This window comes from Magallana gigas, chromosome 9 (assembly GCF_963853765.1).
Source record: "Magallana gigas chromosome 9, xbMagGiga1.1, whole genome shotgun sequence".
In the NCBI taxonomy this organism is placed as follows: domain Eukaryota; kingdom Metazoa; phylum Mollusca; class Bivalvia; order Ostreida; family Ostreidae; genus Magallana; species Magallana gigas.
The window spans coordinates 42,851,137-42,876,058 of NC_088861.1; the positions used below are offsets into that span (position 1 = coordinate 42,851,137).

Here is a 24,922-nt window from a genome sequence, read left to right on the forward strand (position 1 = left end):
TATTATCAAATTATCAAATTAACGTTTATTTGATATCTACAATAATGGATATGTTAATTATTTTTATCCATTGACTATCGTACGTCATACCTGTATGAACCAGCAATTAATATTTTTTCTTTTAAATAACAAGGCAGAAAAATAATTTCCCATAGTGGCTTGTGTAGATTGTCTTCTATTTCTTCTTTATAAAACACGTTTTTTTAAAAAAGGTTTTATCCATGGATTTGAAAAATATGTACAAAAAATGCTTTTTTATTTTCATAAATAAATCTTTTATTTATTATTTTTCATAAAAAGTTTTTTACTTTAAAAAATAAAATGCCATTGAAATTACTGGACATCAATATAAGATATCAACATCATACATTATGCTAAAAAAAATTACTTTTGGAATAAAAAAAATAGTTCGTGTGACCACATTTCTTTAAAAGGAATACTTGTCTGTCTTTGTTTGATATATGTATTTTACGAAACTTCTACTGCGCTATACCATTTTGAAATAAAGGAATATTATTAATGCCAGTGTTTTGTTATCTCTCTGGAATATATTTGTTTTCGAGGGTTCAGACTGACGTCTGCGAGGTTTACTGGCATTAGTCATGTCTTTCAAGCACCTGCGTGACATGGATTTATTTACAAACATGGCCGACGTATTTGAAAATCAGACAGACGAGTAGAATCGTATTGTGTTTCTAACGTCTTGGAAGCCGAAATTGTCAGACTCACAATTCTGTGCAATCATTTGTTCATTTATCAGACGACATAATGTGAAATTGAAGTATTATGCCGTCATTTTCATCAAACTACACCAAAACCAATCTGGTCGACAAGGGATCTCGACAAGTAAAGACAAGTCTTCACAAAAATTGAGATTTTTTGAAAAGGCAAGTTTTTTAAATTACCGATTGTATAGAAGTTATTTAACGAACTGTGCATTGCTAGATATCGTTGTTATTACACACTGAGAAATGAAATGAAATAATTTTTCGTAGAATTTGTAGAAAAAATTTGATACACCCTTTGAAAATCATATTCATCATGGCCCAGCGAAGATCAAAGATGTCAAAGAAAGAATTCGATGACCAGTTTGAGGCATTCCTCAAGGAGGTGAGTGTTTATCCATGTACACCTTGTCCAGTAATTCGTAACACATATTCATAACAGTGTGACAATTGACACTTTCAAAAATTGAGCTCCACTCCTCATCTGAATTTAACCTGAGGTTATCTGACCAATTTTAAAAACGTTGGTATTTATTTTAAACATTCATCTGTTTATATGATTAAGTAAATGTCAAAAAGATTATAGTTTTAAATGAAAGATTGTGATATGATTATTTACTGAAGTTAAAGTATGGGGAAGAGAAAGTACTTATTAATAAAATGATTTCTATGAAAAAATTGTGATACTGCAGATTCCTTAATTTATACAAGTACTCAATTCTACAATCAGACATTCTGTATCAAATTGCAACCTCAAATGTTTTGTTGTATTTTCACATGGTTTACAACTGTCAGGAAAATAAAAGCAGAATTTTAATATTTTTGAGAGAAAATTCTCACAGTCTTAAACAGTTAAATATCTTTAACACTTACTATGCTTACATTGTAGTCAATGTCATCAGAGGAATCCATGGACTCAGCCCGAGTATCCAAGTACTTGAATCCAACGAGGAAAGAAAAGTCATGGTGGATGGAGCAAGATGATGAAGATGAGGAGAACATTGGACAAGGTACATAAATGAAATGTGTTTTATGAATGATTAATAGTTTCAAATTTCATTATTGATTATTTATCTACTATTTGAGTCTGGACTGTTATTGCTTGAAAAAATTAATACCGGTATATAAGGTTAAAAAAAAATGAATAAATGTATTAGTTCTCAGGCAGGGCCTCATGAAGTCAAATGCTGCCATATTGATTCATTATTTTTGACATATTGAAAAAAGTAATGACTCAGTTTTTGGGAGTTGATTTTAATCAACTCTCCTATGCAGTTACTCTGGTAAACCAAGTGAAACAGTGTTTGTACCTAATCACAAATCATGAGAGCTGAATATACTTAGTTCTTGAAAAAAATCAAAAATTTAGATATTTTTTGCAATGTTATATATTCATACGCTAGAGTTCAATATAATCTTGTTCAGCCAGACGCTCAGCTGTCTCTGTAAATCTCTGACAAGCAGAGAGTCTCTCTTGCTTGTCGATGATTAAAGACAGCCAAGCGTCTGGTTGAACGAGACAAGAGTTCAATATTGCTTGGATCCATACAATTTCTCAGAAATATTTCGATTACTGATAGGTAGTTTGATGGAATTAATACCATCTTTAAATATTACACTTCCTTCCTACCTATTTTTTTAAGTACTTGTTGAAAAAGTCCAAGAATTCAAATTATAAAAAATGTGCATAATGCAAATACATATATATAGGAAACTACTTGCCATGCAAAATGACATATCGTTGATTTTATAAGAAATAATAATTAATAATTCATGTCCCATCAGTACTTCAGTACTTTGATTGTTAAGCCATTTCCATTCTCTCTTAATAAAGAGTACTTGCCTGCATTATATTTTGAAATTTTTGGTCTGAAGAATTCCTATCAAATGGTATTCTTGATAACCTTGATAACAAAATAAAAATCCCAGTGTACAATGATTTTAAAAGGGCTGCGGTCACAATTTCATTATTCAGGCCTGACGGCAAGTGGTAAAAGCTTTTTTAAAAAGAAAAAGCCTGAGCCGGAAACCAGTACCCCAATCAGAGAGGACAAGACAACTTCGATTCGAGATAAAAAGCTGGACCTGGACAGTTCGGATGATGGCAAAAAAATTGGTAGTCCGGCGGAAAGGCGTGCCAAAAACAAGAGAGAGGTGAGTGGGCAATGGAAAGAGGTTAATTTTTACATATTCAATTACTATCATAAGTCTTACAGCTGAAAACCACTTGTAAATAGGCACTGTCCGCCACATATCTCTTTCATCATCAATATCCCTACAACCCCTTTTAAGCCACAGACCTCTTAACAGTTTAAAGTACTTCTCTCTAGAGGTCTCACCATTGTGAATGTACATCTTGCCTCGCTGTGTTACTCGGTTGAGATGGAATTATAAAATGTTACATTTTTTTTTCAATCCTTGAATAACAACAGATGAACAAGTCAATGCATTATTTACAAACGCAATATGCACATGATATAAGAAATAAATTCATAAAATGCACAGACCACGAAAGAAATACTACACATCTGTCATGAGCTTCAGGTGTGCAATCGGGTGTAATGAAATTGAGGGTGCATATACCTGTGTGACTGAATATTGATGAGCGATGTTCAGTTTTAAGAGAGATGGGCTAAAACCAGGGGGCAATGACATGCAAACATATAGAGAATAATACATGGCAAAATCTATGTCACACCCACTTCATGTCATGACTCCAATATCAGTCCTTTGAGCTTCACAGAATTTGATCATGTGACAAACCAAGTTCATATGCTGGTGAATTTTTTAACATTGCATTTTATTTCTGACATGAACATTGCAGTTTTCATTGTTTAATGTTATAGTTGTCTTTTTACATGTAGACCTTGGACATAATTTACTAATTTTATTGATGATCAAACCTTGACTGAGTTATTTATGACCTAGAGAATAAAATCAAATCTTAGAAATGGGAAGAATGTGGATAGAAAATTAAGTTTATCACTGGGTGTATGTGGGTATGTTTTTTGGGGGGTGGGGATGAGAAGAATGTGGAGAGAAAATTAAGTTTATCACTGGGTGTATGTGTGTATGTTTTTGGAGGGTGGGTGGAGGGGGGGGGGATGGATTGGTAATAAGAAAGGATACAACAGATAGTAGAGTTATGTGATGTCAGTAGGTGTTTTCTATCAAGTTCTTGTCTCCTGAAATAAAAGCAAGATGCTTTTAGCCACAGAATCATGTATTTTTCAAATAATAAAATTAAATTTAAAGTAAGCTAAAGTGGGTAGGTAATAAGACTGATATATATGTAGATATTGCTAATAATATGAAGGTTTTTGCAGTTGAAAGCTAAAGGTGTACGGGGAAAAACGGACAACTCCATGAGCAAGGATTCGCTAGAAGACAGTGAGTTTACCAATTAAACCAGTTGTTTGATTCAATTCAAGTCATATAATTGTATGATTCAGAGCTAATTCTATACATTATGAGCAATTTTTTATTGCAAAAATCTCTTTTTTTAATCTTTTAGGGGTAGATTGTATATGTATCAATGCAATGTTTCTGTAATGCAATTTTTATATAACGACTAATTAAATTTCACAATATTAATTGTACAAACATTTTAACTGCCACTCTTTCAAAATGTCAAAATACTTGATTTTAAGGAAAATTTTTAAAGGCCGAAATATGTATAGATGCAATTCATTGAGTGTTAATATAGTACACTGTATTGTAAATTTTTTAAAACAGGTGTTATAAACATGAATTTTTATTTTTATTCAGTATCTGAGAAATCTGAGGAGGAGAGTACGAAGCACAATGACAGGTAGGGGTTCTAGAGGTACCCTGTTTTATCATGACAGGGAGGGGTCCTAGAGGTTCCCTGTTTTATCAGACAAGGAGGGGTCCTAGAGGTTCCCTGTTTTATTATGACAGGGAGGGGTCCTAGAGGTTCCCTGTTTTATCATGACAGGTAGGGGTTCTAGAGGTTCCCTGTTTTATTATGACAGGGAGGGGTCCTAGAGGTTCCCTGTTTTATTATGGTTTTTGTTGATATACTGCTTTATTATATTTCTCTTTATAATATTCCAGTCCATAAACCCTTGGAGTAATGTTGGTGGTCAATTTCTGCTTGTTGGAATAATGAAATGGCTGTTTTCAAGAAGGATTTTGAGTAATCTTGATCGATTTGAATATCCTTCAATATAAGTTTAAAGATTTTTTTATTTTACTCCAAGATCATGATAAAGTTATAAATAAAATTGAAAGCTGTAAAAAGCATGATACTTAGTGAAAACTTTAGATTGTTTTTTGTGTTTTATAGAAAGGGCTTCAGTGGAACAAGGAGTAGCCATGAACACAGCTCAGGGCAGGCAGGAAAAACAGGTAGATACATTATGTTGCTACTTATTAAACAATGCACATTTAGACTGATGTGTACAGAACTTAACAATGTACATTTAGGCTGATGTGTACAGAACTTAACAATGTACATTTAGGCTGATGTGTACAGAACTTAACAATATACATTTAGGCTGATGTACATGTGTACAGAACTTAACAATATATTACATGTATACTAACTTGTGTGACAGAATATAAAAAAAACATATACATACTGACTGTGATATGATGTAAAAGGATTGAGATGCAGAATAAATGCATTGTTTTCTTGTTGTAGGTAGGGCCACCATACCAGGCATGGAGACTTTGGATGAAATTGCGGAGAAAGAGAGATTTTTCCAGGTATATAAAGCTAATGTTGTCTATAGAGAGAGAGAGAGAGAGAGAGAGAGAGAGAGAGAGAGAGAAATTTGACCGACAAAGTAACATAGTGATTACAGTTTTATTTTGATAAATAAACTAGATCTATAAACAGTGCCACCATAGAAAAGTACAAAATTTTGAATATTTGTGCCATAGTCGTAGAGTATCACTTATTTACAATTGCTACTTTAATCTTGATTTGATTTGACTGGTGTTTTTAGACTTTTAAACTACAGTTTTCAATGCTTACATGTGGAAACCTTAATATATTAACGAATTAGGGCCTCACAAAATTCAATTTCTTTATGGATTTATACAAACTTTACATTAATCAACATAAAACTAAAAAAAATTTTTTTTAAATTAAAATGATTTGACTTTGCTTTTGCAGGACCTAGAGAATGCGGCGGGGGAAACACTTGACTATAGTCGCATGAACCGCGACCTTAGTCAAAGTGCTACCACAATGTCACCAGAGGGCGCCGCTAAAGCTGCCGCGACACTCGCCGCATTGGAGGACATAGAACAGGAAGAAGAAGGGTCGATTGTGCCACCAACCAAGTCTGAACCAATCACTGATCAGGTATCATATTCAACTACAAATTAAGTGATCAGACCTAGATTTGAGCCAATCAAAAAACAGAGCTTATGCTTTACTATGAAGGGTACTGTAGAACCATACGAATCCTTGGGGCTCAATTTTCTTGGGGTTTTTGTATGAATCAAAAAACAGGTAACCTGTTTTAACTACAAATTTAGCAATTTTCTGAAGTTGCTTTAAGTGTATAACCATGGAAAAGGACATTAGAAAGCCTCGAAATATAATCGATTACTTACTACGATTTTGATATGAAATGAGAATTACCAGAATAAAGAAACAATGAAATAAACAAGTTACGCCGTCAGTTCTGATTCAATCAAAATACAGCTATTAGGCTAAACTACATGAAGGTTGAAAAGGAATTATTCAAATTTTTAAACACACCTCATTATAACGTAAGATGTCCAATAAGTTTTAAAACATTTGTTTTAAAATTTGTGAATTATAATAAGTTCACAGAATTCATCAATTTTAAGCTAATCACATCAAGTTAATACATGTATGTTAAACAAAGACTTGTTTGTTTCAGGATCCATCTGTCCAGAAACCAAGCATGCTCTCTAAGGGTAAGGAGATACAATTATGCAAAATTTACACCTGATAAAATGTAATAATTTTGTACTAAGGGAAAGGCTACATAATTACGAAAAATTTACTCCCAATAATATGACAATGTACTGATTATGTGCTAAGGGTAAGCCTATACAATTATATGCTAAGGGTAAGCCTATACAATTATATGCTAAGGGTAAGCCTATTCAATTATGCGAAATTTACACCCAATAATATATACTGATTATATACTAAAGGTAAGCCTAATATACAATAAAGCAAAATTTACACCTGATAATATGTAATAATTGTGTACAAGAGGTAAGGCTAAATGTATGCAAAAGATTCACCAGATAACACCTGCTAATTGTGTTTTAATAGTAAAGCTACATAATTACGCAAAATTTACATCCCCATGATACTTACTAATTGTGTACTAAGGGTAAGGCTACAAATTACACAAACTTTGTAATTGATTACTCATAATAATTGTGCAATGCTATACTGATTAATGAATGTAATGACATTGAAAAATATTTTTCCAAAAATAGATTTTGCATTTTCAAGAGCTAAATAAAAATTATTTATTGGAATTTTGATTAGGTTCAACATTATTCTGTTATGCCCAGATTTAATTTGCAGTGTCTTTAATGGATTCCATGGAGTCAACTATGAACACAACAGGTTCCCCCAAAGTCGGGGGCACCCTGCAGGAACCCCGCCGATCAGAGGGCCTGGACGATATCGACGGACAAATCAACGTCCAGCAGTCCACACCAGGGTCATTCAAAACAGGCACAGGTCGGTAGAGCAGTATATTACTAAGGGGCAAAAAGGATCTTGATATTAAGAAAGAACTGAAGTACTGTTACATGAGATATCGGGCCACTTCAATGAATTGACTGATTTTTCTGTAACTAACTTTGAAAATAATAGAAGAGAAAAAAAATTTAGCACCTCCTTTTATCAAAATATTTGACATCTTGATGAATACCAGTACTCAAAATCCTTTCGTCCAAAGCATCGCATCATTTATTTCTGGAAAGTACAGAAATTATTTATATTTTTTTTATCAATGTATTATATCAACCCCCTCAGCATCGCAATACATGTACCGATCGATATTACAATGTAGTTTTACACTTCTACAAGTCAGATGTGTTCTGTCCCGAACACAGCTGATTGTTTTTGAAGGTGGGTCACTATACCTTAGGCTTAAGGTGGGTCACTATACCTTAAGGTGGGTCACTATAACTTAAGGTGGGTCACCATACCTTAAAATAGTTTCTCAAATCAGCAGAAAACAGCTTGATTCTGAAATATAACATGATGCATCAGAAGTATATAAATCAGATAGGTGAAAAACAAGCAAATTGGGGAAGAAATGTGATTTTCTAAATATAAGTAGGCTACTTGCATCACTGCTTACTGTATAAAACAATATTGAAATGATGATTCTAAATTATAACTTTTGACAGGAAAGCGATCAAGTAAGATAAAGTAGATATGACTGTAGACATAGACCTGTATATTTTACATTCAGTTTGATAGCAGAGACTGTACTCTGTAGATGTATGGCTTGTATACATTAAATTAACCCTCTTGGTGATTGATAACATTGGTGACAGCAAAACTACTTATCTTATATCGTTTGATTTTCTGATGAGTTATTCCCCTTGGCAGTCATTGTGGTTGTTGTTGTTGTTGGGGGGGGGGGGGGTGTTATATAGAATCTGACTTCTGTTCTTACAACCTCCAAATGTGGGTTCTTTGGAATATTTACATTCCTATATCCAATGGCATGTAGGAAATTTCAAGAAGCAAAATTGGTCAAAAATTAAATCAGATGTGATCTGATATTTTCTCATCAACATGATACCCAAGTCTACTACATGTACCGGTACAGGTATATAGTTTCTGATTATGGGCAAACTGGATAGACTTTGCTACATGTAGTTTATTGCCTTTTTCAATTGACTTCTTCTCACATTTGTGAGAAAGATATTACCAATGCCATGAATACTTAAAAGACCTATATAAGAGTTCGCTGAGGCAGAATATATCAGTACAAGACAGGTCATGTGTTTGTTACAATAATTTTTGGGGGTTATTTATTTTATGAGTATATCTTAATTGAAACTTTAGTAGACATACATGTAGATAATTTTCCCACCCCATTGATGAATGAATCCTTGTCACTAGATAACTGTGACCCGCTTCCTCCTCTTGCTGCCAAGGGGTATTTCTCTTTTACAGAATACAGTGTATCATGAATGGATTTCTGTAATTTCTAGTTAGAACTTAGCAAGCTAGCACTAATTAGTTATATTTTACTAGGCTAACAAAGTGAATATGTGTACTCATACTTTCATATAGATATATAGAATGCTCAAATATGTTCAACTTCATTTTTTTTCTTTTAAATTAAAAAAAATGTATCAATTCTTTTTTTTTGACTGTATTAATTTTGATATCAAGAGAGACAACACCTTTTTTTTTTAATTGAAGCACAAGAAGTGTTTATACTGAAATACATATTTGCTCATGAATATTCAAGACATACAAAAAATTACTCAGCAGAAAAAAGAAATGGATATCCATTGATGAAAGTGATAGCGTGTATGTAAGTTATATAATTATCATGAAAGGGAGGTAAATCAGCTGATATTATTTCACATCTTGAATTAAATTATCAGAATGCCCCAAAAATTTGAAAGCATTTGTTTAGAAAATATTAATTTACCTACCATGACAGATAATTGAATTACATAACAATGGCAAAAATAGTAATGTTATGGTTTACCTCAACAGGGGAGTTCAGTGCCAGGGTATCAGGTATTCTCACCTGTCAGGTATACACACCTGTCAGGTATACACACCTTCATCATGGTTCATGAATCACATCAACTAAGACATACAAGTTAATATGAACATTAAAGATTTAATTCAACCATCACTTGCCCAGAAAATTCAACATAATTGTTTTGTTTTTTTAAATCTTGCATTGAAGAGAATCTTGGTTTAGTGTCTAGTTTGCTTCTTTCTTTTCTTTTCCTTTAAAATAAATTGATCTAATGGTCTGGAGATTTTGCCCATAAATATTTTCCATAAATTACTGGAAGACAAAAAATCATGATAGCTTAAAGATTCCTCTTTTCATATTTTGGGCATGCAATTTTAAAAGCTTTTAAATCTTGGAATTTGAATTACTTAATATTTAGTTGTTTATTGTATTCTGGGGCCAAGGGAAAAAACTTCTTTTTAAAAAAAAAATTATTAAATATATATTGATTTTCCTGGGATACATTTATCATCAAAGACATGAACATGTAATGCGCTGTATCATGGTTGTTCATTACATATGTAACTAAGAAAAACATTTAACTTGCCACCTGAGATTTAATACAGTCATTGTTTTCGTACCAATTTGTAACAAAGAACTTATAATAGCACGTATAATTATCATAGATTATCAATAATATTCATTGGCATGATTAATTTTGTGTATTTTATCATGCATCTTAAAACAAGCCCATTTTAATTTTAAGAACTTGTCACCTTTTTTTGCATTTGATGCATTAACTTATTCATTGCCAATTACACTGTAATATATGTAAGACAGCATTTTTTGTTATAATTTTCTGTATACCGGCCCCTTTTTATCATTCAGTGCAAAAGTAACTGTAATTTTTTCCTTCATGGTTCAATGCAAAATTACTGTAAACTGGTTTCTTTATTGTTTGTTGCATAAGTTGCTGTAAACTGACACATTATTGTTCTGTACACAAGGAACTGTAAATCTGTTCCATAGTTTTATTACTGTAAATCTGTTCCTTTATTGTTTGGCATAAACTACTGTAAACTGACCACTACTGTAAACTTTGTTCTATAAACAAGTACCAGTAACTGCAAATTTGTTCCTTTATAGTTCAATGCATATTTACTGTAAACTGGTTTTGTTATTGTCTAAAGCATAAGTTGCCGTAAACTGGCCCATTGTTGTTCGATCTACCTGGTATATAAAATTTACGTAAACGAGTACTTATATTGATTACTGCATGAATATGAGTTATCCTGTGAAGTGAAACCTAATTGATCAATGTTGAAGCTGGGTTTTCTGTTTGTAGGTTTTATGGGAACTAACACAAGCAATGAAATCGAGGCTCTACACAAAGCCCTGAGGGAGGTGGGCCTGTCCCCCACCATAAAGAACGACAGTCAGGGGCTGGACTCCTCCATGGCCAACAACACAGACCTTTTGCAGAAAATCCTCTCTACTGAACCAGAGAAGGGTGAGAAAATACATCTCATACTGTATACAGGAAAATATTCGTCCCTGTTTTATTTACCGGTATATGCCCCTTTTACAGTCCTTGTCGGCGGGCGAATTCAAGATTGGGCGAATTCTCAATGTCCCAAATAATCTATGTTTAAGCACAACTTGTCTGGGAGAATTCAAGGCAGGTCGAAACTGCATGCAAGTGTAAAAGGGCGAAAATTACAAGGAGCAAATATAACCCTATATACTGTAAATTCCTAATTAAACAGGAGGAATTAATATCCGCGTAAAATCGCGAGAAGCACCGCTCGCAGATTTGAAAATTTCGCTTTAATTTTCTGAGATATGAGAAGTATAAGAGATTACCGTAGGATAAAAGTTCTGCTTTCGCGATTTTATATTCTCGCGTTTTGAAACAAAACGCAGAGATCGCGGAATTAAGTACTCGCGTAAAATAAGGAGTCTACAGTACAGATTTGACAAAAAATGTTTTTAATTTTTATGACAATTCCAAAATCATTAAGCCCGTCATGAATTGCATTCATATGTTTCATATGAAAAGAGAATTGTGGGAATTGGATTCTGAACATTTTATTGTACTATGATCCTAGAAGTGCATGTTGTAAAATAAAAATTGATGTTTTCCCTTAGGTAAACAGAGAACAGTGGAAGAAGTTCTTCAGGAAATGGACAACATAGAGAAACGGAACCGAAGTCAGACTAATGACCCGGACGTCCAGCTGCTGTCTGACAAAAAGAAAACCCCTGCTGATAGTAAGAGATTCAGACTGCTTGTCTTCTCATAAACCTCCAATTGCTTAAAAAAAGGGGGGGGGGGGTTCTTCCCCCTCTCGCAAAGTTAGCAAAAATAGGCCTGTTTTGGCTAATACATCGTGTATCTTCATGCATGCATCAAATGAATGTCATTGAAATAAACAGACCACAAGTTCATTATCTTTTTTGTAAACTAGAAGAAATGTGAACATTTTTTGAAGGTGAGAGAAGGATGGAGGACATCCGAGGATTTGGTTTGTCCCCCATTCAACAAGAACAGCCCTCACCCCAAGGCTTTGATCCCTCGCCCCGGGGATTTGATGAATCTCACACCGAGGACACAGAAATGTACCAACCTGTCACTCAAATTGTAAGTTTAGCTCTCAGTGATTGGAACTGAAGCAAGAACTTTGGGGTATACGACAACCACATGTATCTTAGTGAAAATAAACTTGTCCAATTATACAACCTGCATTATGTGACAATATTCTGATGAAAATTATTCATGTAATCTGCGAAATCACACTGCTACATGTATGCTACCGAAAAAAAAAACTTGTCCAATTCTACGAGCCTGCATTATTTGACAAACCTTTCATATTCAGACAAATTCCTGTTGTCTTGGAATATTACTTTTCTATATGGATCTGAATATTTATTTTTACATCGCCTAGTAGGGTGCTTGTATTTTCTGACATGTTTTCAATAATCTTATTATCTTGATATTTGTGAAATACTGTATGATGCAGCAACATTTTTGGCTTTCTCTGTCAGTTCAATTTCCAAGTGTTTTATCAATCTTAATTCACAGTTAGCTCTGACAAAACATTATAAAATGGGACCATTTCTTGATAACCAAACCCAGACAGTGTTTTAACTATGAAAAAGTCTCAAAAGTTGAGATGTTTTAATATTTAAAGTAACTGTATATCCATGTGTTAGCTCCTAATGTATCAGATGCCTGTATTGACTTGCCTAATATCATTTTTCAGTCAAAGGGTTCAAAGGTCAAGGTAAGATTGTGTGTTGTGTGACCTCTGACCTCTGTATGAAGTGTTTGTGTGGACACACCCAAAGTCCTCACATCCTGAGTGTCAAAACATTGCATGGGGTTTTATTGAGGGCAAACAGATCGAGTTGGGGCACAGAAAGTGATACATCTGCAACATTTTCAAAAAATTGATTATTTAAGTTGTAATGTGGTTGTGCAAAAAATTTAACAAGACTGCTAATTTTCTACATATAGCTATGGGTCTGATGTAATTAATTTGAAAAGTATTTTTGATATCTATGCATGTACGAAGGAGAATACATTAATTTAATTTTGCATGACTGGCTAGAAATGATTGAAATAGACATGGGATTATTATGTGTGCATGTATATGTAACTAACAAAATGCTAGATTTTACACACCAGTGTCGTACAGGTAATTTTATTTGATATCATAGTTCATCTAAAAGACATCAGTCTAACTGAATTATAAGAGCAGTTGATTTGGGGGATACAAATGTCAATATTTAAACAACATACTGATAAGTCATATCAGAGAGATATTACTGTCAATATTCTTATTGATATTGAAATTAGTTTATTTTGTTTTTGAATGAGAAATATAAAAGTCAGCATGAACTATTATAATAGGATTATTTTTCAGTTTGAACTTTTTCAAGCCTTAAAGTCACGTTCTACTGAAAACTTGTACATTAAACAAATACAGAAAGAGAAAAAAGTATGAACTACTGGTATTAAATCACATTAACTGAGTACTTACAATTTGTTTATGTATTTTAAGAGAACAGAAATGTCTGGATGTAATGATTACAGATGCAAGGCATTAAAAAAAAAAGTTGTGTGTTTAGGGTAACCCGACCTAGAAAAATGCCGCGATCCTACCATTTTTAGAAGTCTGTTTTTATCCGATTGTTAATTTTATATTATTTCTATTAAAAAATCTGTTTTTGAATATGACACAAACAAACATTCTTAGGATTCATGCAGAAAAAAATATGATAAAATTAAAAAAAAATCCCTATATATATATATATATATATATATATACCTAACCTAATTTTTTCATCAGTGTTACCCTAAACACAACTTTTTTTTATAGGCCTAACCTGGCATAGATTAGTTCTACAAGTAATGAAACCCATCATTTTGTTCTTTTGACCTGTAAAAAAGATTCAAAATGATAGTCAAAAATGCAATAATACTGATGTGGAGAGGAGTTATCGTTTTTCACTAGGCAGTGCCTGCTGTCCAATACATTTACGCTTTTTCATAATGAAAACATTGTGTTGATGAAATCATTTAATACTGATATTTTCAGTCAATATCTGAAAGAGGAAGAACTAAGAAGAAGGATTCTAAAGACAAAAACAAAAACAAGAAGATGTCCCCTTCTTCCCCTGGTCGAAGTCTATCTCCAAGGTCATCCCCACGGCGATGGATGTCTCCAAGGTCAAATACTGCCAAACTTGACGAAAGGTCAAGGTCTCTCTCCCCGTCTAAGCCAGGTAAATATGTGACTGCATTTAATGATAAAGTTTGAAAATAAAATAATATGTTTGAGTGCAATATTAGAAATAATTTTTTTTTTTAATTCACATGTATTATATATTAAGTCACAAAGGAAGATGGTCATTATATATTTTAAAATGTGTTGATAGGTTTGACCCTTAGAAACAAATACAGCCACATTAAGAGCTCTGGGTATGGACAGCAGTCCCCCGGGAGAACCCCAAGTCGAGAGAGGCCGTCCAGTGCCAAGGAGAGAGAAACCCTCAGAACTGATCATAGGGGGGCCCAGCAGGGGGACAGAAATGGGGCTCAGGACAGGGCCAGGAAAAAGGAGAGAAAACCGAGAGATGTGGGGAAACGCCAGGATCAGACATGGTCTCCGGCGGACATAGCACGGCAGAAAGTCATGGGTAACTTGTACTATTACTCTGTATACTGTTTAAAGAATTATTTTCAGTCTTGCTTCAATATTAAATAAATGTGTTGATTTATTATCAGCTCAAAGTTGATTCATTATTGGCTCATTTGTCATGATATGAATCTGGTATTGAGTAAATAAAAAAAAATCTTTTTAAAGAAGTTTTCAAGTTGGATAAAAATAACAGATTGAATAGAACTCATTTGGTATTACATGTACTTTATAGGATGAGATGTAAGTTTAATTCTTATAAACATGTATCTTTTTATTTTAGGAACTGAGTCACCAAAACAGTCCCGGGGACACTTAGCCGGGCTCGACTCACAGCTCCGAGTCTCTATCGAGTCATTTGCAGCCTACATTGCTGACCACTTCTCACCGACCAGAAAAATGCCCAAGGTGAGTTGAGTCAATCTCATCTCCATTCCCTCCCCCACCCCATGTTATTGTCCAAATAAACCATTGATAGAGTTTATTAGTCTTTATGATCTTATATTAGATGTGAAGCGTTTTCTCTTGGGTCAAGCAGAATCTGACAAAAAGAACCTTAAACATGTACTGTAGATTCGTAATTAAACGTGAGGAATTAATACTGCATAAAATTGTGAAAAGCAAAATCATGGATTTTTAACTATAGAAAATTTTAACAAAAATGGTGCTCATAATTTTATATTCTCGCAATTTGATTCAAAACAGGGGAATCATGGAATTTAGTATACTGACATACAATAAGGATTCCGAATCTACAGTGCTCTGTTTTGGTTTATGGACATGTTTATAAATGTAAATCTGTTTTATAAGTTTTTATTTTTGTTTTTATTCCAGGCCAAATACTCTGAGGATGAGCCCTCTCTAGCATCCAGCTGGAAGGGAGATAAATCCGCAGAGGGTCTGCCTAATGACTCCGAAGAACTCCAAAAAGTGGTGCTATCAGAGAGAAGTAAAAATCTGAAACTAAAAGGTTTGCATTAACTTTGTAAAATTTAGACGCTATATAGAAAAAAATATTCAGAAATACGTATACATGTATTTATTCCATGCATTACCAACCTAAAGATGTACAGAAACATTCTTAATTAGAATGTCTACTTAATGTTCAAGAAGTTTAAGCTCTCGCTCTCTCTCTTTCTCTCTCTCTCTCACACAATCATTAGATATTGCTTAGAAATCATATTGTTAAAATGATTTTACAGAAGAATTGGAAAGGTTTGTGAAGCTCCAGGGACATGAGCTGGAAAAACTGAAATTAAAATATGAAGAGGAAATCCACAATCTCAAACAGGAAAACTATGTCTTATCTGCCAAGGTTAGTGTTTCAGCAAGAAATAGCCTGAAATGTTTAATTTGCTAAATTGAAAGTATTTTTTGTCTAAATGTCACAGGAAGTAAAAGTTTAAGATTTTTTCTGCCAAATTTGTTCATTTGTTTGTTGTGTGACAACTTTATTTGACCATACAATGTGATACATACACTTCTCATTCAGATACACTGACTGCTAGAATTTTTCTCTTTAAAATTACTACATGCATCATTTAGTAAGATGTAAGATGTAATTTAGTGATTTCATGATTCAATAATCATAAATAATAATTATAGACTTTATAATGGATGAAAATTAAATGTTACCCAATCGATTATTTTTATTGCTATATTGAAAAGTGGAATAACTCAATTTTTGAATAAGGTACCTGTCAGCCAGATTATATTTTGAAAATTTTGCTTTAGAAACTAAAGCCTAACTTTTTTTGGCCTCATGTTTAATTTCCATTGGCCCAGGTACCTGGAGACAAAGAGGAGTTAAAGAAGCAGTTGATGAATGGTGCTGCCAATGGAATCAGCTCCCAGCAGATAGAAAGCCTGAAGAAAGAACTAGAGGAACAGGAGAATCTGATAGCCGGGTACCAGCAGGAGAACCAGCGATTGTACGACCAGGTCAAGGCCCTTCAGAAGAAGGCCAAGGTCACAGAGGATAGGATGTTCACTGAAAACCAGAGACTGCAGACCGAGCTCACAAACATAAGGTCTGAGGCTAAAATGTCTGAGGTGTAAAAAGTCTGGGGCTAAAATGTCTATGGCTAAAAAGTCTGTGGCTAAAATGTCTGGGGCTAAAAAGTCCAGGGCTAAAATGTCTGTGGCTAAAAAGTCTGAGGCTAAAATGTCTGAGGCTAAAAAGTCCGAGGCTTTAAAGTCTGAGGGTGGAACATCTGAGTCTCAAATAATGTCTCTGATTTTTTATGCGACAGTGGCTCTGTTCCACTCATTAAAAAGATCCTACAAGTTGTCTGATCTCAAGACAGCTGTCATATTCCCAACATTGAAACAAATTTCAAAATGTCTGATTGTATCTGAATAGAAAACAACTCTTATCTGCCATTCAGTAATCCAAGTAGTTAAACAATTCTGCTGTTGCTAAAGACAAAGTTGGTATAGTAGTTATGTTTCCAGTGGGATTTTCATTTTCTTAAATCTTAAGTTTGGTTTTCTGTTATCCTTTTTCAGAGCAAAGACAGATGTAAGTGATGGAGAGACTGTCATGTCCAGAACCAGGGCAGTGGTGGCGGACAGAGAGAGTGTGGACGTGAATGCAGCCCTGGGGGTGGGGCAGATAGCAGAGTTAGAGGCTGAACTCAGGGAACACCAGGTGTGTGGTCGTTAGAACAGTACTGTAATGTATGACATTTGGCTGTTTATTCTGTTTAGAGTTTTTGGCAGAAAGTAACTTCCATTAAATCAAGTAGAAATAAGCTTAATCCAATTCATGTATACGTATTGAAAAATCAGATTCTGCCAAATATCATACATGTACTTGCTAAATATTATACATTTACACTATTTGCACACTAAAAATATCTGAAATGACATTATTTTTTGAGATTTATTTGGGAGAAAGTAATCCTGAAAATGTCACTTTTAATTAATTTTTTTCTTTGATGATTTTTTTGTGAACATTTTTCAATTGCAGAATATAAAACATACAGAAATGGTACACTATATACTATTATGCATTTCTTTTTTCAAATAGTCACTTAAAAAGTGTTATTTAGGAAATATATGTTTTTTCTAGTATCAGTTCAAAGAAAGAAAAATTTCACAGTGATTTTATACTACTTGATTGAGGCCAATGATTTTTTAACAGAGACGAGAAGTAACAATGAAGCGAGAGTTAGAGATTGCTCAGAGAACGAAGATAGAGATGGATCAACAAATGGATAAACTGATCAAAGAGAGACAACTCCTACATGACAAACTTGACAAGGCCTCGTACCCAGAGGATGTCCGAGTAAGATGCAGTTATCTCCCCTTGCTCAGAGTTTTTGAAGAAATGGGAATTTGCTCTCTAAAAATTCTTTATAAGAAATTGTGACATATCACAAATTAAATTATATTCATAGTGATTGCTTTTTGCTAGCAACTGTAAACATGTTATTTGTAAAAGGTACATTCAGTCAGGCTTTGTTATTGCTAGCTTGGTGGGGCCAAGGAAAATACACTGAAATATTTATTGATTCTAGATAAAATACAAAAGAAAATGCTTTAAAAGTGCAACTGTAAACATTCTGTTCTTTTCAGCAATTGGAGGACAAATATAAAGAAGAAATAGATCGCCTGAGTCGGAAATTAAAGTGGTACGCGGAAAACCAGAAACTTCTGGACCAAGACGCCAAGAAACTCAAATCCAGAGACGAGGAGATCGCCAAGTTAAAGTCCAGGATACAAGACTTCCAGACAGAGGTTTGTGTCATATAGTGACATCAGACTGAAAAGGCCAATATAAAATTGATGGAATGTTCAATCACAATGTTTTCAGACAGAGTATAGGTTGAACTAAGCATTTGTATACAGTGTGCATTTTCTAAGCCAATTTAGCCCAGTTTGGTCCCTGTATAGCTGCAGATCTGTAGTTCGAGAGTTTTTGTTCACTGTAAATTGCAAGTTTTTTTGTATGCAGGTAACTGAACTTTAGGTCTGTCAACCCGAATTTCTCTCTTTAAAGCTGCAGACCTGCAGCTGTCTGTGTATCGTATGATAAAGAAAAACTGAAAGAACATTTTGTGAAAAAATCAGACATTATATACATATAAATGTACAGCAGTTGTCTCACATTTTTTATGAAAAAGTTTGAATAGTTGATCCTTTGCCATTCCAGTCTTTAGGTTTGTTTTTTAACCAAAATATCAATTTCAGACTGGAAAAAGGTTGGAAGAAAACAAAATGAGAAGTACAGAGAGAGCTAAAGATGCCAAGAAGATTCAGGATCTACAGAGACAAGTAATTGTTCTATTTACTTTGACATTCAGGATCTACAGAGACAAGTAATTGTTCTATTTACTTTGACATTCAGGATCTACAGAGACAAGTAATTGTTCTATTTACTTTGACATTCAGGATCTACAGAGACAAGTAATTGTTCTATTTTACTTTGACATTCAGGATCTACAGAGACAAGTAATTGTTCTATTTACATTGACATTCAGGATCTACAGAGACAAGTAATTGTTCTATTTACTTTGACATTCAGGATCTACAGAGACAAGTAATTGTTCTATTTACTTTGACATTCAGGATCTACAGAGACAAGTAATTGTTCTATTTACTTTGACATTCAGGATCTACAGAGACAAGTAATTGTTCTATTTTACTTTGACATTCAGGATCTACAGAGACAAGTAATTGTTCTATTTACTTTGACATTCAGGATCTACAGAGACAAGTAATTGTTCTATTTTACTTTGACATTCAGGATCTACAGAGACAAGTAATTGTTCTATTTACTTTGACATTCAGGATCTACAGAGACAAGTAATTGTTCTATATACTTTGACATTCAGGATCTACAGAGACAAGTAATTGTTCTATTTACTTTGACATTCAGGATCTACAGAGACAAGTAATTGTTTTATTTTACTTTGACATTCAGGATCTACAGAGACGAGTAATTGTTCTATTTACTTTGACATTCAGGATCTACAGAGACGAGTAATTGTTCTATTTACTTTGACATTCAGGATCTACAGACACAAGTAATTGTTCTATTTACTTTGACATTCAGGATCTACAGAGACAAGTAATTGTTCTATTTACTTTGACATTCAGGATCTACAGAGACAAGTAATTGTTTTATTTTACTTTGACATTCTCGATAGGATTTGTTCATGAGAATATACATGTATAACAGAAGTTCAATCATTACAACCAAGGATATGATAAACAACCAGGCCACTGAAGGATGTCGTAAATTTATGATTGAAAGGAATTTTTGTTTATCAAGTCAAAATGCTCATAGAAACCTATGAAAAATGATCTAATAATATAAACCAGCCATAACAAAGTAATTTTTTTATACCGCAGTGGTGAATTTAAACATAATTCTGCACTTCTTAAAGAATTTGACAAATGAAGAATTGATTTATATTTTCTGGCAGCAATTGTGCTAGTATTTTGATTAAGTTAAAATTTTAAATAATTCCAGTAAACATTTCTCAATAGTTTAAACAAAAAAAGGAAGCCTGAATAAATTCCTTTGATTAGTATCACTATCCAAATAATTTCTGATTTTTATGAATTTGTGCATGCTTCTCTTTTTTTATTATAAAGCAAAAAAAATTAAAGTTTTTTTTATTAAATTCAAGGTTAAAGAAATGGAGGCAATAATGAAGAGACGTCATCCCAATTCTCTGCCGTCGTTGATGATGACGGCAGCAGTGATCCCCGGGGAACAAGAGAAATCCCCACTAGTCACGGTGCTGGAGGGGCGTGTCCGTAAACTAGAGCAGGAACTCGAGAGCAAGGAGAAGGAGGAAGATAAGATGTTACGAGCCGTGGAGCAGAAGTACAACAACATCAAGGTAATGTGTGTGTCTTTCCCACAAAAGGGATGTAACATAGGAGATCAATAAAAACATCTCTCAAACAAGCGCTTTGTTTACATTGCAAAGAATTTCAAGCTCTGTAACTCCCTTATAACTCAACGAATGACACTCAAATTTTGGTTGCCTATTAAAAAATGCCTTTATTACTGAAGCATTATAAATATTAAAACTGGAAAATAATTCTTGACTAAAATCGTGACCATGCCCCTTTAAGGGTTTTTTTCTGTGACATTTTGTCTGCTTTAAGTACGCATGTTGTTCAATAAACTTTTGACAGCTGAAGTTCGAGGAGAGAATCAATGACTTGGAGACACAGCTGGCTGCCTACCAGCGACCAGACGACCAGAACCTGAAATCTTACGAACACCCCCACACCCACACAGTGGCTCTACAACAGGAGCTGGACGCCACCAGAGACCGCTACAAGAAACAGGTGGCCGATCTAGAGGAGCAGGTGTCTCAACTCAACTCACAGCTCCAACAGGCTCACAGAATTCAGGAAGGTAAGGCATATAACTCACACCTTCAACAGGATAGGCTTACAGAAACCAGGAATAAGTGTATTAACTCACAACTCCAGCTTACTCTCAGAAACCACAACGATAAGTGTGGATATTGCTTCTGTTCAGATCTTTGCTTAGTTATTTGTTACTAGACAGTGTATTCCGACACTGCACAGTAAAATAGCGGTATATGTATATAATTTTTTTATTAATTTATGTGAGTTTATGATATAGTAAAGAATGTAACAATTGTAGAAAATCAGGCATTATGTACTTGCCCGGTGGATAAAAATAACAAAGATTCCTTTTACACCTTTGCTAAGCATTAAATTATATATGAGGACTAAATAGGTGATGTTAATTTTATTGTAAACTATTATGAAGATTTAATTCTGACAATAATAGTTATTGATTGAGGAATATTTTTATCACTTAGGACCTATGAGCGAGGTTCAGGCGTCAAAGGAGAAGGAGGTAGAACTGAGCAGTAAGCTTCAGCTCCTACAGTTAGAGTTGAACAGCCGGAACCATGACCTCCAGGTGTTACACAAGTCCCTAGAGAGACTCCGAAAGGAAAAACAGAACACTCTGGTCAACAGTCTGTCTCAAGGTAATGAAAACTCCAGAGAGTTTGTAAGTGTGTGTGAGTGCTCAGATTAAATGAATGTAAAGTCTAGAGAGTTTCTGAATGTGTGCTCATATTAATGGTAAATGAAAACTCCAGAGAGTTTCTGAATGTGTGTTCATATTGGCCGTGATCCTCAACAAAATATTTAAAAATTTTGTAGAAGTTGCTGATATGTGATTTGTCATGAATTTGTAGACAAGAAAAAGAAGAAAAATAAAGAGGGTGTGGATGCAGAGAAACTCTTAGAAATTCCAGAGAGTGTTAGGAAGGAACCTTGTGATCACGAGGATGAGATTTGTAGACTTGTCCAGGAAAACGAAGGCCTTCGGGCAAAGGTAGAGTATTCATAAACTGTTATTGATCAGTCACAGACAAAAACCAGTACACATATTTATCAATTGTGTACTTTATAAGTTAAAAGTCTTTTGAGAATGGGTAAACAGTGCTAAAAATTGTTGAACAAAAAATTTAATATTGTGTTTAGAACTCTTTCTAAGGGCAGTTGTCAATAGTTTTGCCATCTAGCTTTAGGCAGCCAAGATTGAGTTGACATTTGACAGAGAAGAGATATTAATAATTTTGTTCTGGTATAATTCTTTTAGATGGATGAGCTACAGCTTGAAGCTGAGCACAGCAGATTGAAAGTACACAAAGTTCAGGCTGAACATGAGGCTTATGTTCGCAGGAGTCGGGAAAACTATGAAGAAAAGGTAATTAATGTTTTTTATCTCAGTTGTAATACTTATAACTGACTAGTTATCTCAAGTATGTCTGTCTGTCTGTCTGTACGTCTGTTCTGTCTGTCTGTCTGTCTCTTATGGATTTACAGTCTGGTGGTCTGCAAAATAAGCTATTGCTTATGTGTCAAATGAAACTGATTTGGTTTAGTTGTATACCAAATACATATTTGCTTATTTCCAGAAAATTATTAAGGTGTAGGTCACACAGAGAGAGAGAGAGAGAGAGAGAGAGAGAGAGAGAGAGAGAGAATATATATTACTTTGAACCAAGGCAATTTGATTAGAATTAGATCAAGATGGATTAGGTTAAAGAGAATAGTTGTACCATATTAAGACAAAAGTTTGATCATGAATTTCAGATTGAGGCCCTGTGTCAATCCCATCAGAAAGAACTCCAGCAGATGTTGGCTGAGCAAGCTTTGGAGCATTCAGCCTCTAAAACAGCCCACCTCTACAGCAAAGTCAACGCACAAGAAGTAAGTACAAATGTACCTATAACACACCCACCTTTAAAACCTGAGGGTTACAGGTAGTCAATTCTCAATGACTTTCATGACAATTAAAATAAAACAGGTACTCAGTGAGCTATATACTGTGGAGTCATTAATTTTAGTGGGGGCCAATTTTCGTGGATTGCTAAAATTTTACAGGTTCGTGGGGACGTAATTTCGTTCATTCTCTTAAACCTACAGAGGAAATATGACTTTATTACCCTAATTTATTAATTCGTGGAGGATGTTAATTCGTGGATGAAAGGTATCCACGAATTCCACGAAAATTGAGCCACCTGGAAATCTAATGATTCCACAGTAGTTCTATAGGCAGTGAACACAGTATTTAGTTCTTCATTAAGGTTTACTGTACTGGGGTTTGTTTTCAGGTGATGATTCAACATCTGAGAACACAGCTGACAGAAGCTCAGGAGGAGCTGGAACAGATGTCTATACTAAAGATAAAGGAGGCCACTCATGTCACCCAGATAGAAAAACTACAGCAGGAGCTCCGAGAGGCCAAAAAACACCACTCACCGGTAAGTCTTTTTTTTCCTCTCTTTTATTAAAACAAACATCATTAAGAAACATGTACAAAATAAATTCAAAGCAAAATATTTTAATCACAAATTGGTAAACAAATTACCATTCACCTTTAACTCAGAGAGAAAGAGATGAGAGAGAGAGATGAGAGAGAGATGAGAGAGAGATGAGATGAGAGAGAGAGATGAGAGAGAGATGAGAGAGAGAGAGATGAGAGAGAGAGATGAGAGAGAGAGAGAGAGAGAGAGAGAGAGAGAGAGAGAGAGAGAGAGAGAGAGAGAGAGAGAGAGAGAGAGAGAGAGTAAAACATATTAAACAGGAAGAAATGGGATAAGGATAAAATCAATGAAGAAAGTAAATGGTTAACTGTAAATAAGACAGAATTTTTTAAAAAAGTATAAAATGTCTGGGTATTTTTGCCTTTGCAGGGCATGAAACATTTTGAGCAAATTGAAGACAAGATCCTCAGCATTGAAAATAAGCATAAAAACAGAGAGAAAGAACTCCAGCAAGTGATACAAAATTCAAATGACTCTCACACTAAAGAACTAGAACAACAGACCGCCAAGTGGAAACAGGTTGTGGAAGTTAAGAACAAGGAGATCCAGAAGTTCCGTGTGGAGCTGGACGCCATATTGGATGTTCTCAGACTGTTACAGAAACAGGGAGTGGTTCTCCCAGTCCGGACAAGTCACACATACTCCTAGCAGGAGTGTAGTCATTGTCTATGACTATTGTAGTCAGTATCTACTGTCTATGACTATTGTAGTCAGTGTCTACTGTCTATGACTATTGTAGGCAGTCTACTGTCTATGACTATTGTAGTCAGTGTCTACGACTATTGTATTCAGTGTCCACTGTCTAGGATTAGTCACATGTATTACCGTATGTAACAGGAAAGTTTTGATCTGACTGTGAGCATTATTATGATGCAAACTGAGTGTTTGCTATCAAGGATTATTGCGTCCACTCAGAATCTGACACGAGCCATGCCCCGTGCATTATTAGTCCATTAGACTGTGATATTAGCTAACATGTATTAGACTGGGATATTAGCTAACATGTATTAGACTGGGATATTAGCTAACATGTATTAGACTGGGATATTAGCTAACATGTATTAGACTGGGATATTAGCTAACATGTATTAAATATTATAGAGATCTCTCTACGGATCACAGATTAAGACTTAGGTCTTAGTTTCAGTCATTCACAAAATGTTTGTTTGCCATAAATATGAAATAAATGCTAAAGGTATAATGGTCTTTGTCAATAACATTTTAATTTAAAAAAACTGTTTACAGGGAAGTATTTGTCTGTTTTATTTTTCTCCATATTGCCTTAGTTGTCAGTGGGTGATTTTAAGACTGGGCCTTGCCAATTCAAAGCAAATTTTAACAGTGTTATCTAGAGTATTTATTTGTGACTGTGTATGGACAGATTGAAGACAGGGTTAAATCATTTTCAAGTGTAGAAGGGTAAAAAAAAAACAACATGTGGCAGTATACATGTACTCTTTTTACAC

The 24,922-nt window shown here is 34.3% G+C and overlaps 1 protein-coding gene across 5 annotated transcripts; it reads left to right on the top strand.

The window, feature by feature from the left end:
- Positions 1–617: 617 nt before the first annotated feature.
- On the top strand, positions 618–24,657 carry LOC105329990 (centrosomal protein of 162 kDa). 5 transcript variants are annotated; one of them, XM_066070614.1, is made up of 34 exons: positions 618–887; positions 996–1,110; positions 1,615–1,735; positions 2,701–2,879; positions 4,052–4,115; positions 4,494–4,536; positions 5,035–5,096; positions 5,392–5,456; positions 5,869–6,060; positions 6,608–6,644; positions 7,273–7,431; positions 9,442–9,465; positions 10,758–10,922; positions 11,561–11,683; positions 11,905–12,053; positions 12,676–12,696; positions 14,014–14,200; positions 14,354–14,614; positions 14,897–15,021; positions 15,448–15,583; positions 15,816–15,928; positions 16,399–16,643; positions 17,122–17,263; positions 17,759–17,902; positions 18,193–18,354; positions 18,808–18,891; positions 20,253–20,468; positions 20,770–20,995; positions 21,432–21,605; positions 21,819–21,958; positions 22,226–22,333; positions 22,723–22,839; positions 23,244–23,393; positions 23,826–24,657. In XM_066070614.1, exons 2-34 carry the CDS (start codon positions 1,042–1,044, stop codon positions 24,102–24,104), a joined length of 4,482 nt encoding a protein of 1,493 aa, XP_065926686.1. In that variant the 5' UTR covers positions 618–887; positions 996–1,041; the 3' UTR covers positions 24,105–24,657. The 5 variants fall into 5 exon arrangements, with proteins under 5 accessions (XP_065926686.1, XP_065926685.1, XP_065926687.1 ...); XM_066070613.1 differs by having other exon boundaries at positions 1,005–1,110; XM_011431516.4 differs by lacking the exon at positions 9,442–9,465 and adding an exon at positions 8,109–8,120 and having other exon boundaries at positions 619–887; positions 1,005–1,110.
- The last annotated feature ends 265 nt before the right edge of the window (positions 24,658–24,922 follow it).

What these genes read in the sequence shown, in the direction of transcription:
- LOC105329990 (XM_066070614.1), top strand. Translation starts at nt 1,042, where the DNA reads ATGGCCCAGCGAAGATCAAAGATGTCAAAGAAAGAATTCGATGACCAG. An exon ending in CTGAACCAATCACTGATCAG is followed by an intron (nt 6,061 to 6,607) that starts GTATCATATTCA and finishes TGTTTGTTTCAG; the next exon opens with GATCCATCTGTCCAGAAACC. An exon ending in GGTCAACAGTCTGTCTCAAG is followed by an intron (nt 21,606 to 21,818) that starts GTAATGAAAACT and finishes ATGAATTTGTAG; the next exon opens with ACAAGAAAAAGAAGAAAAAT.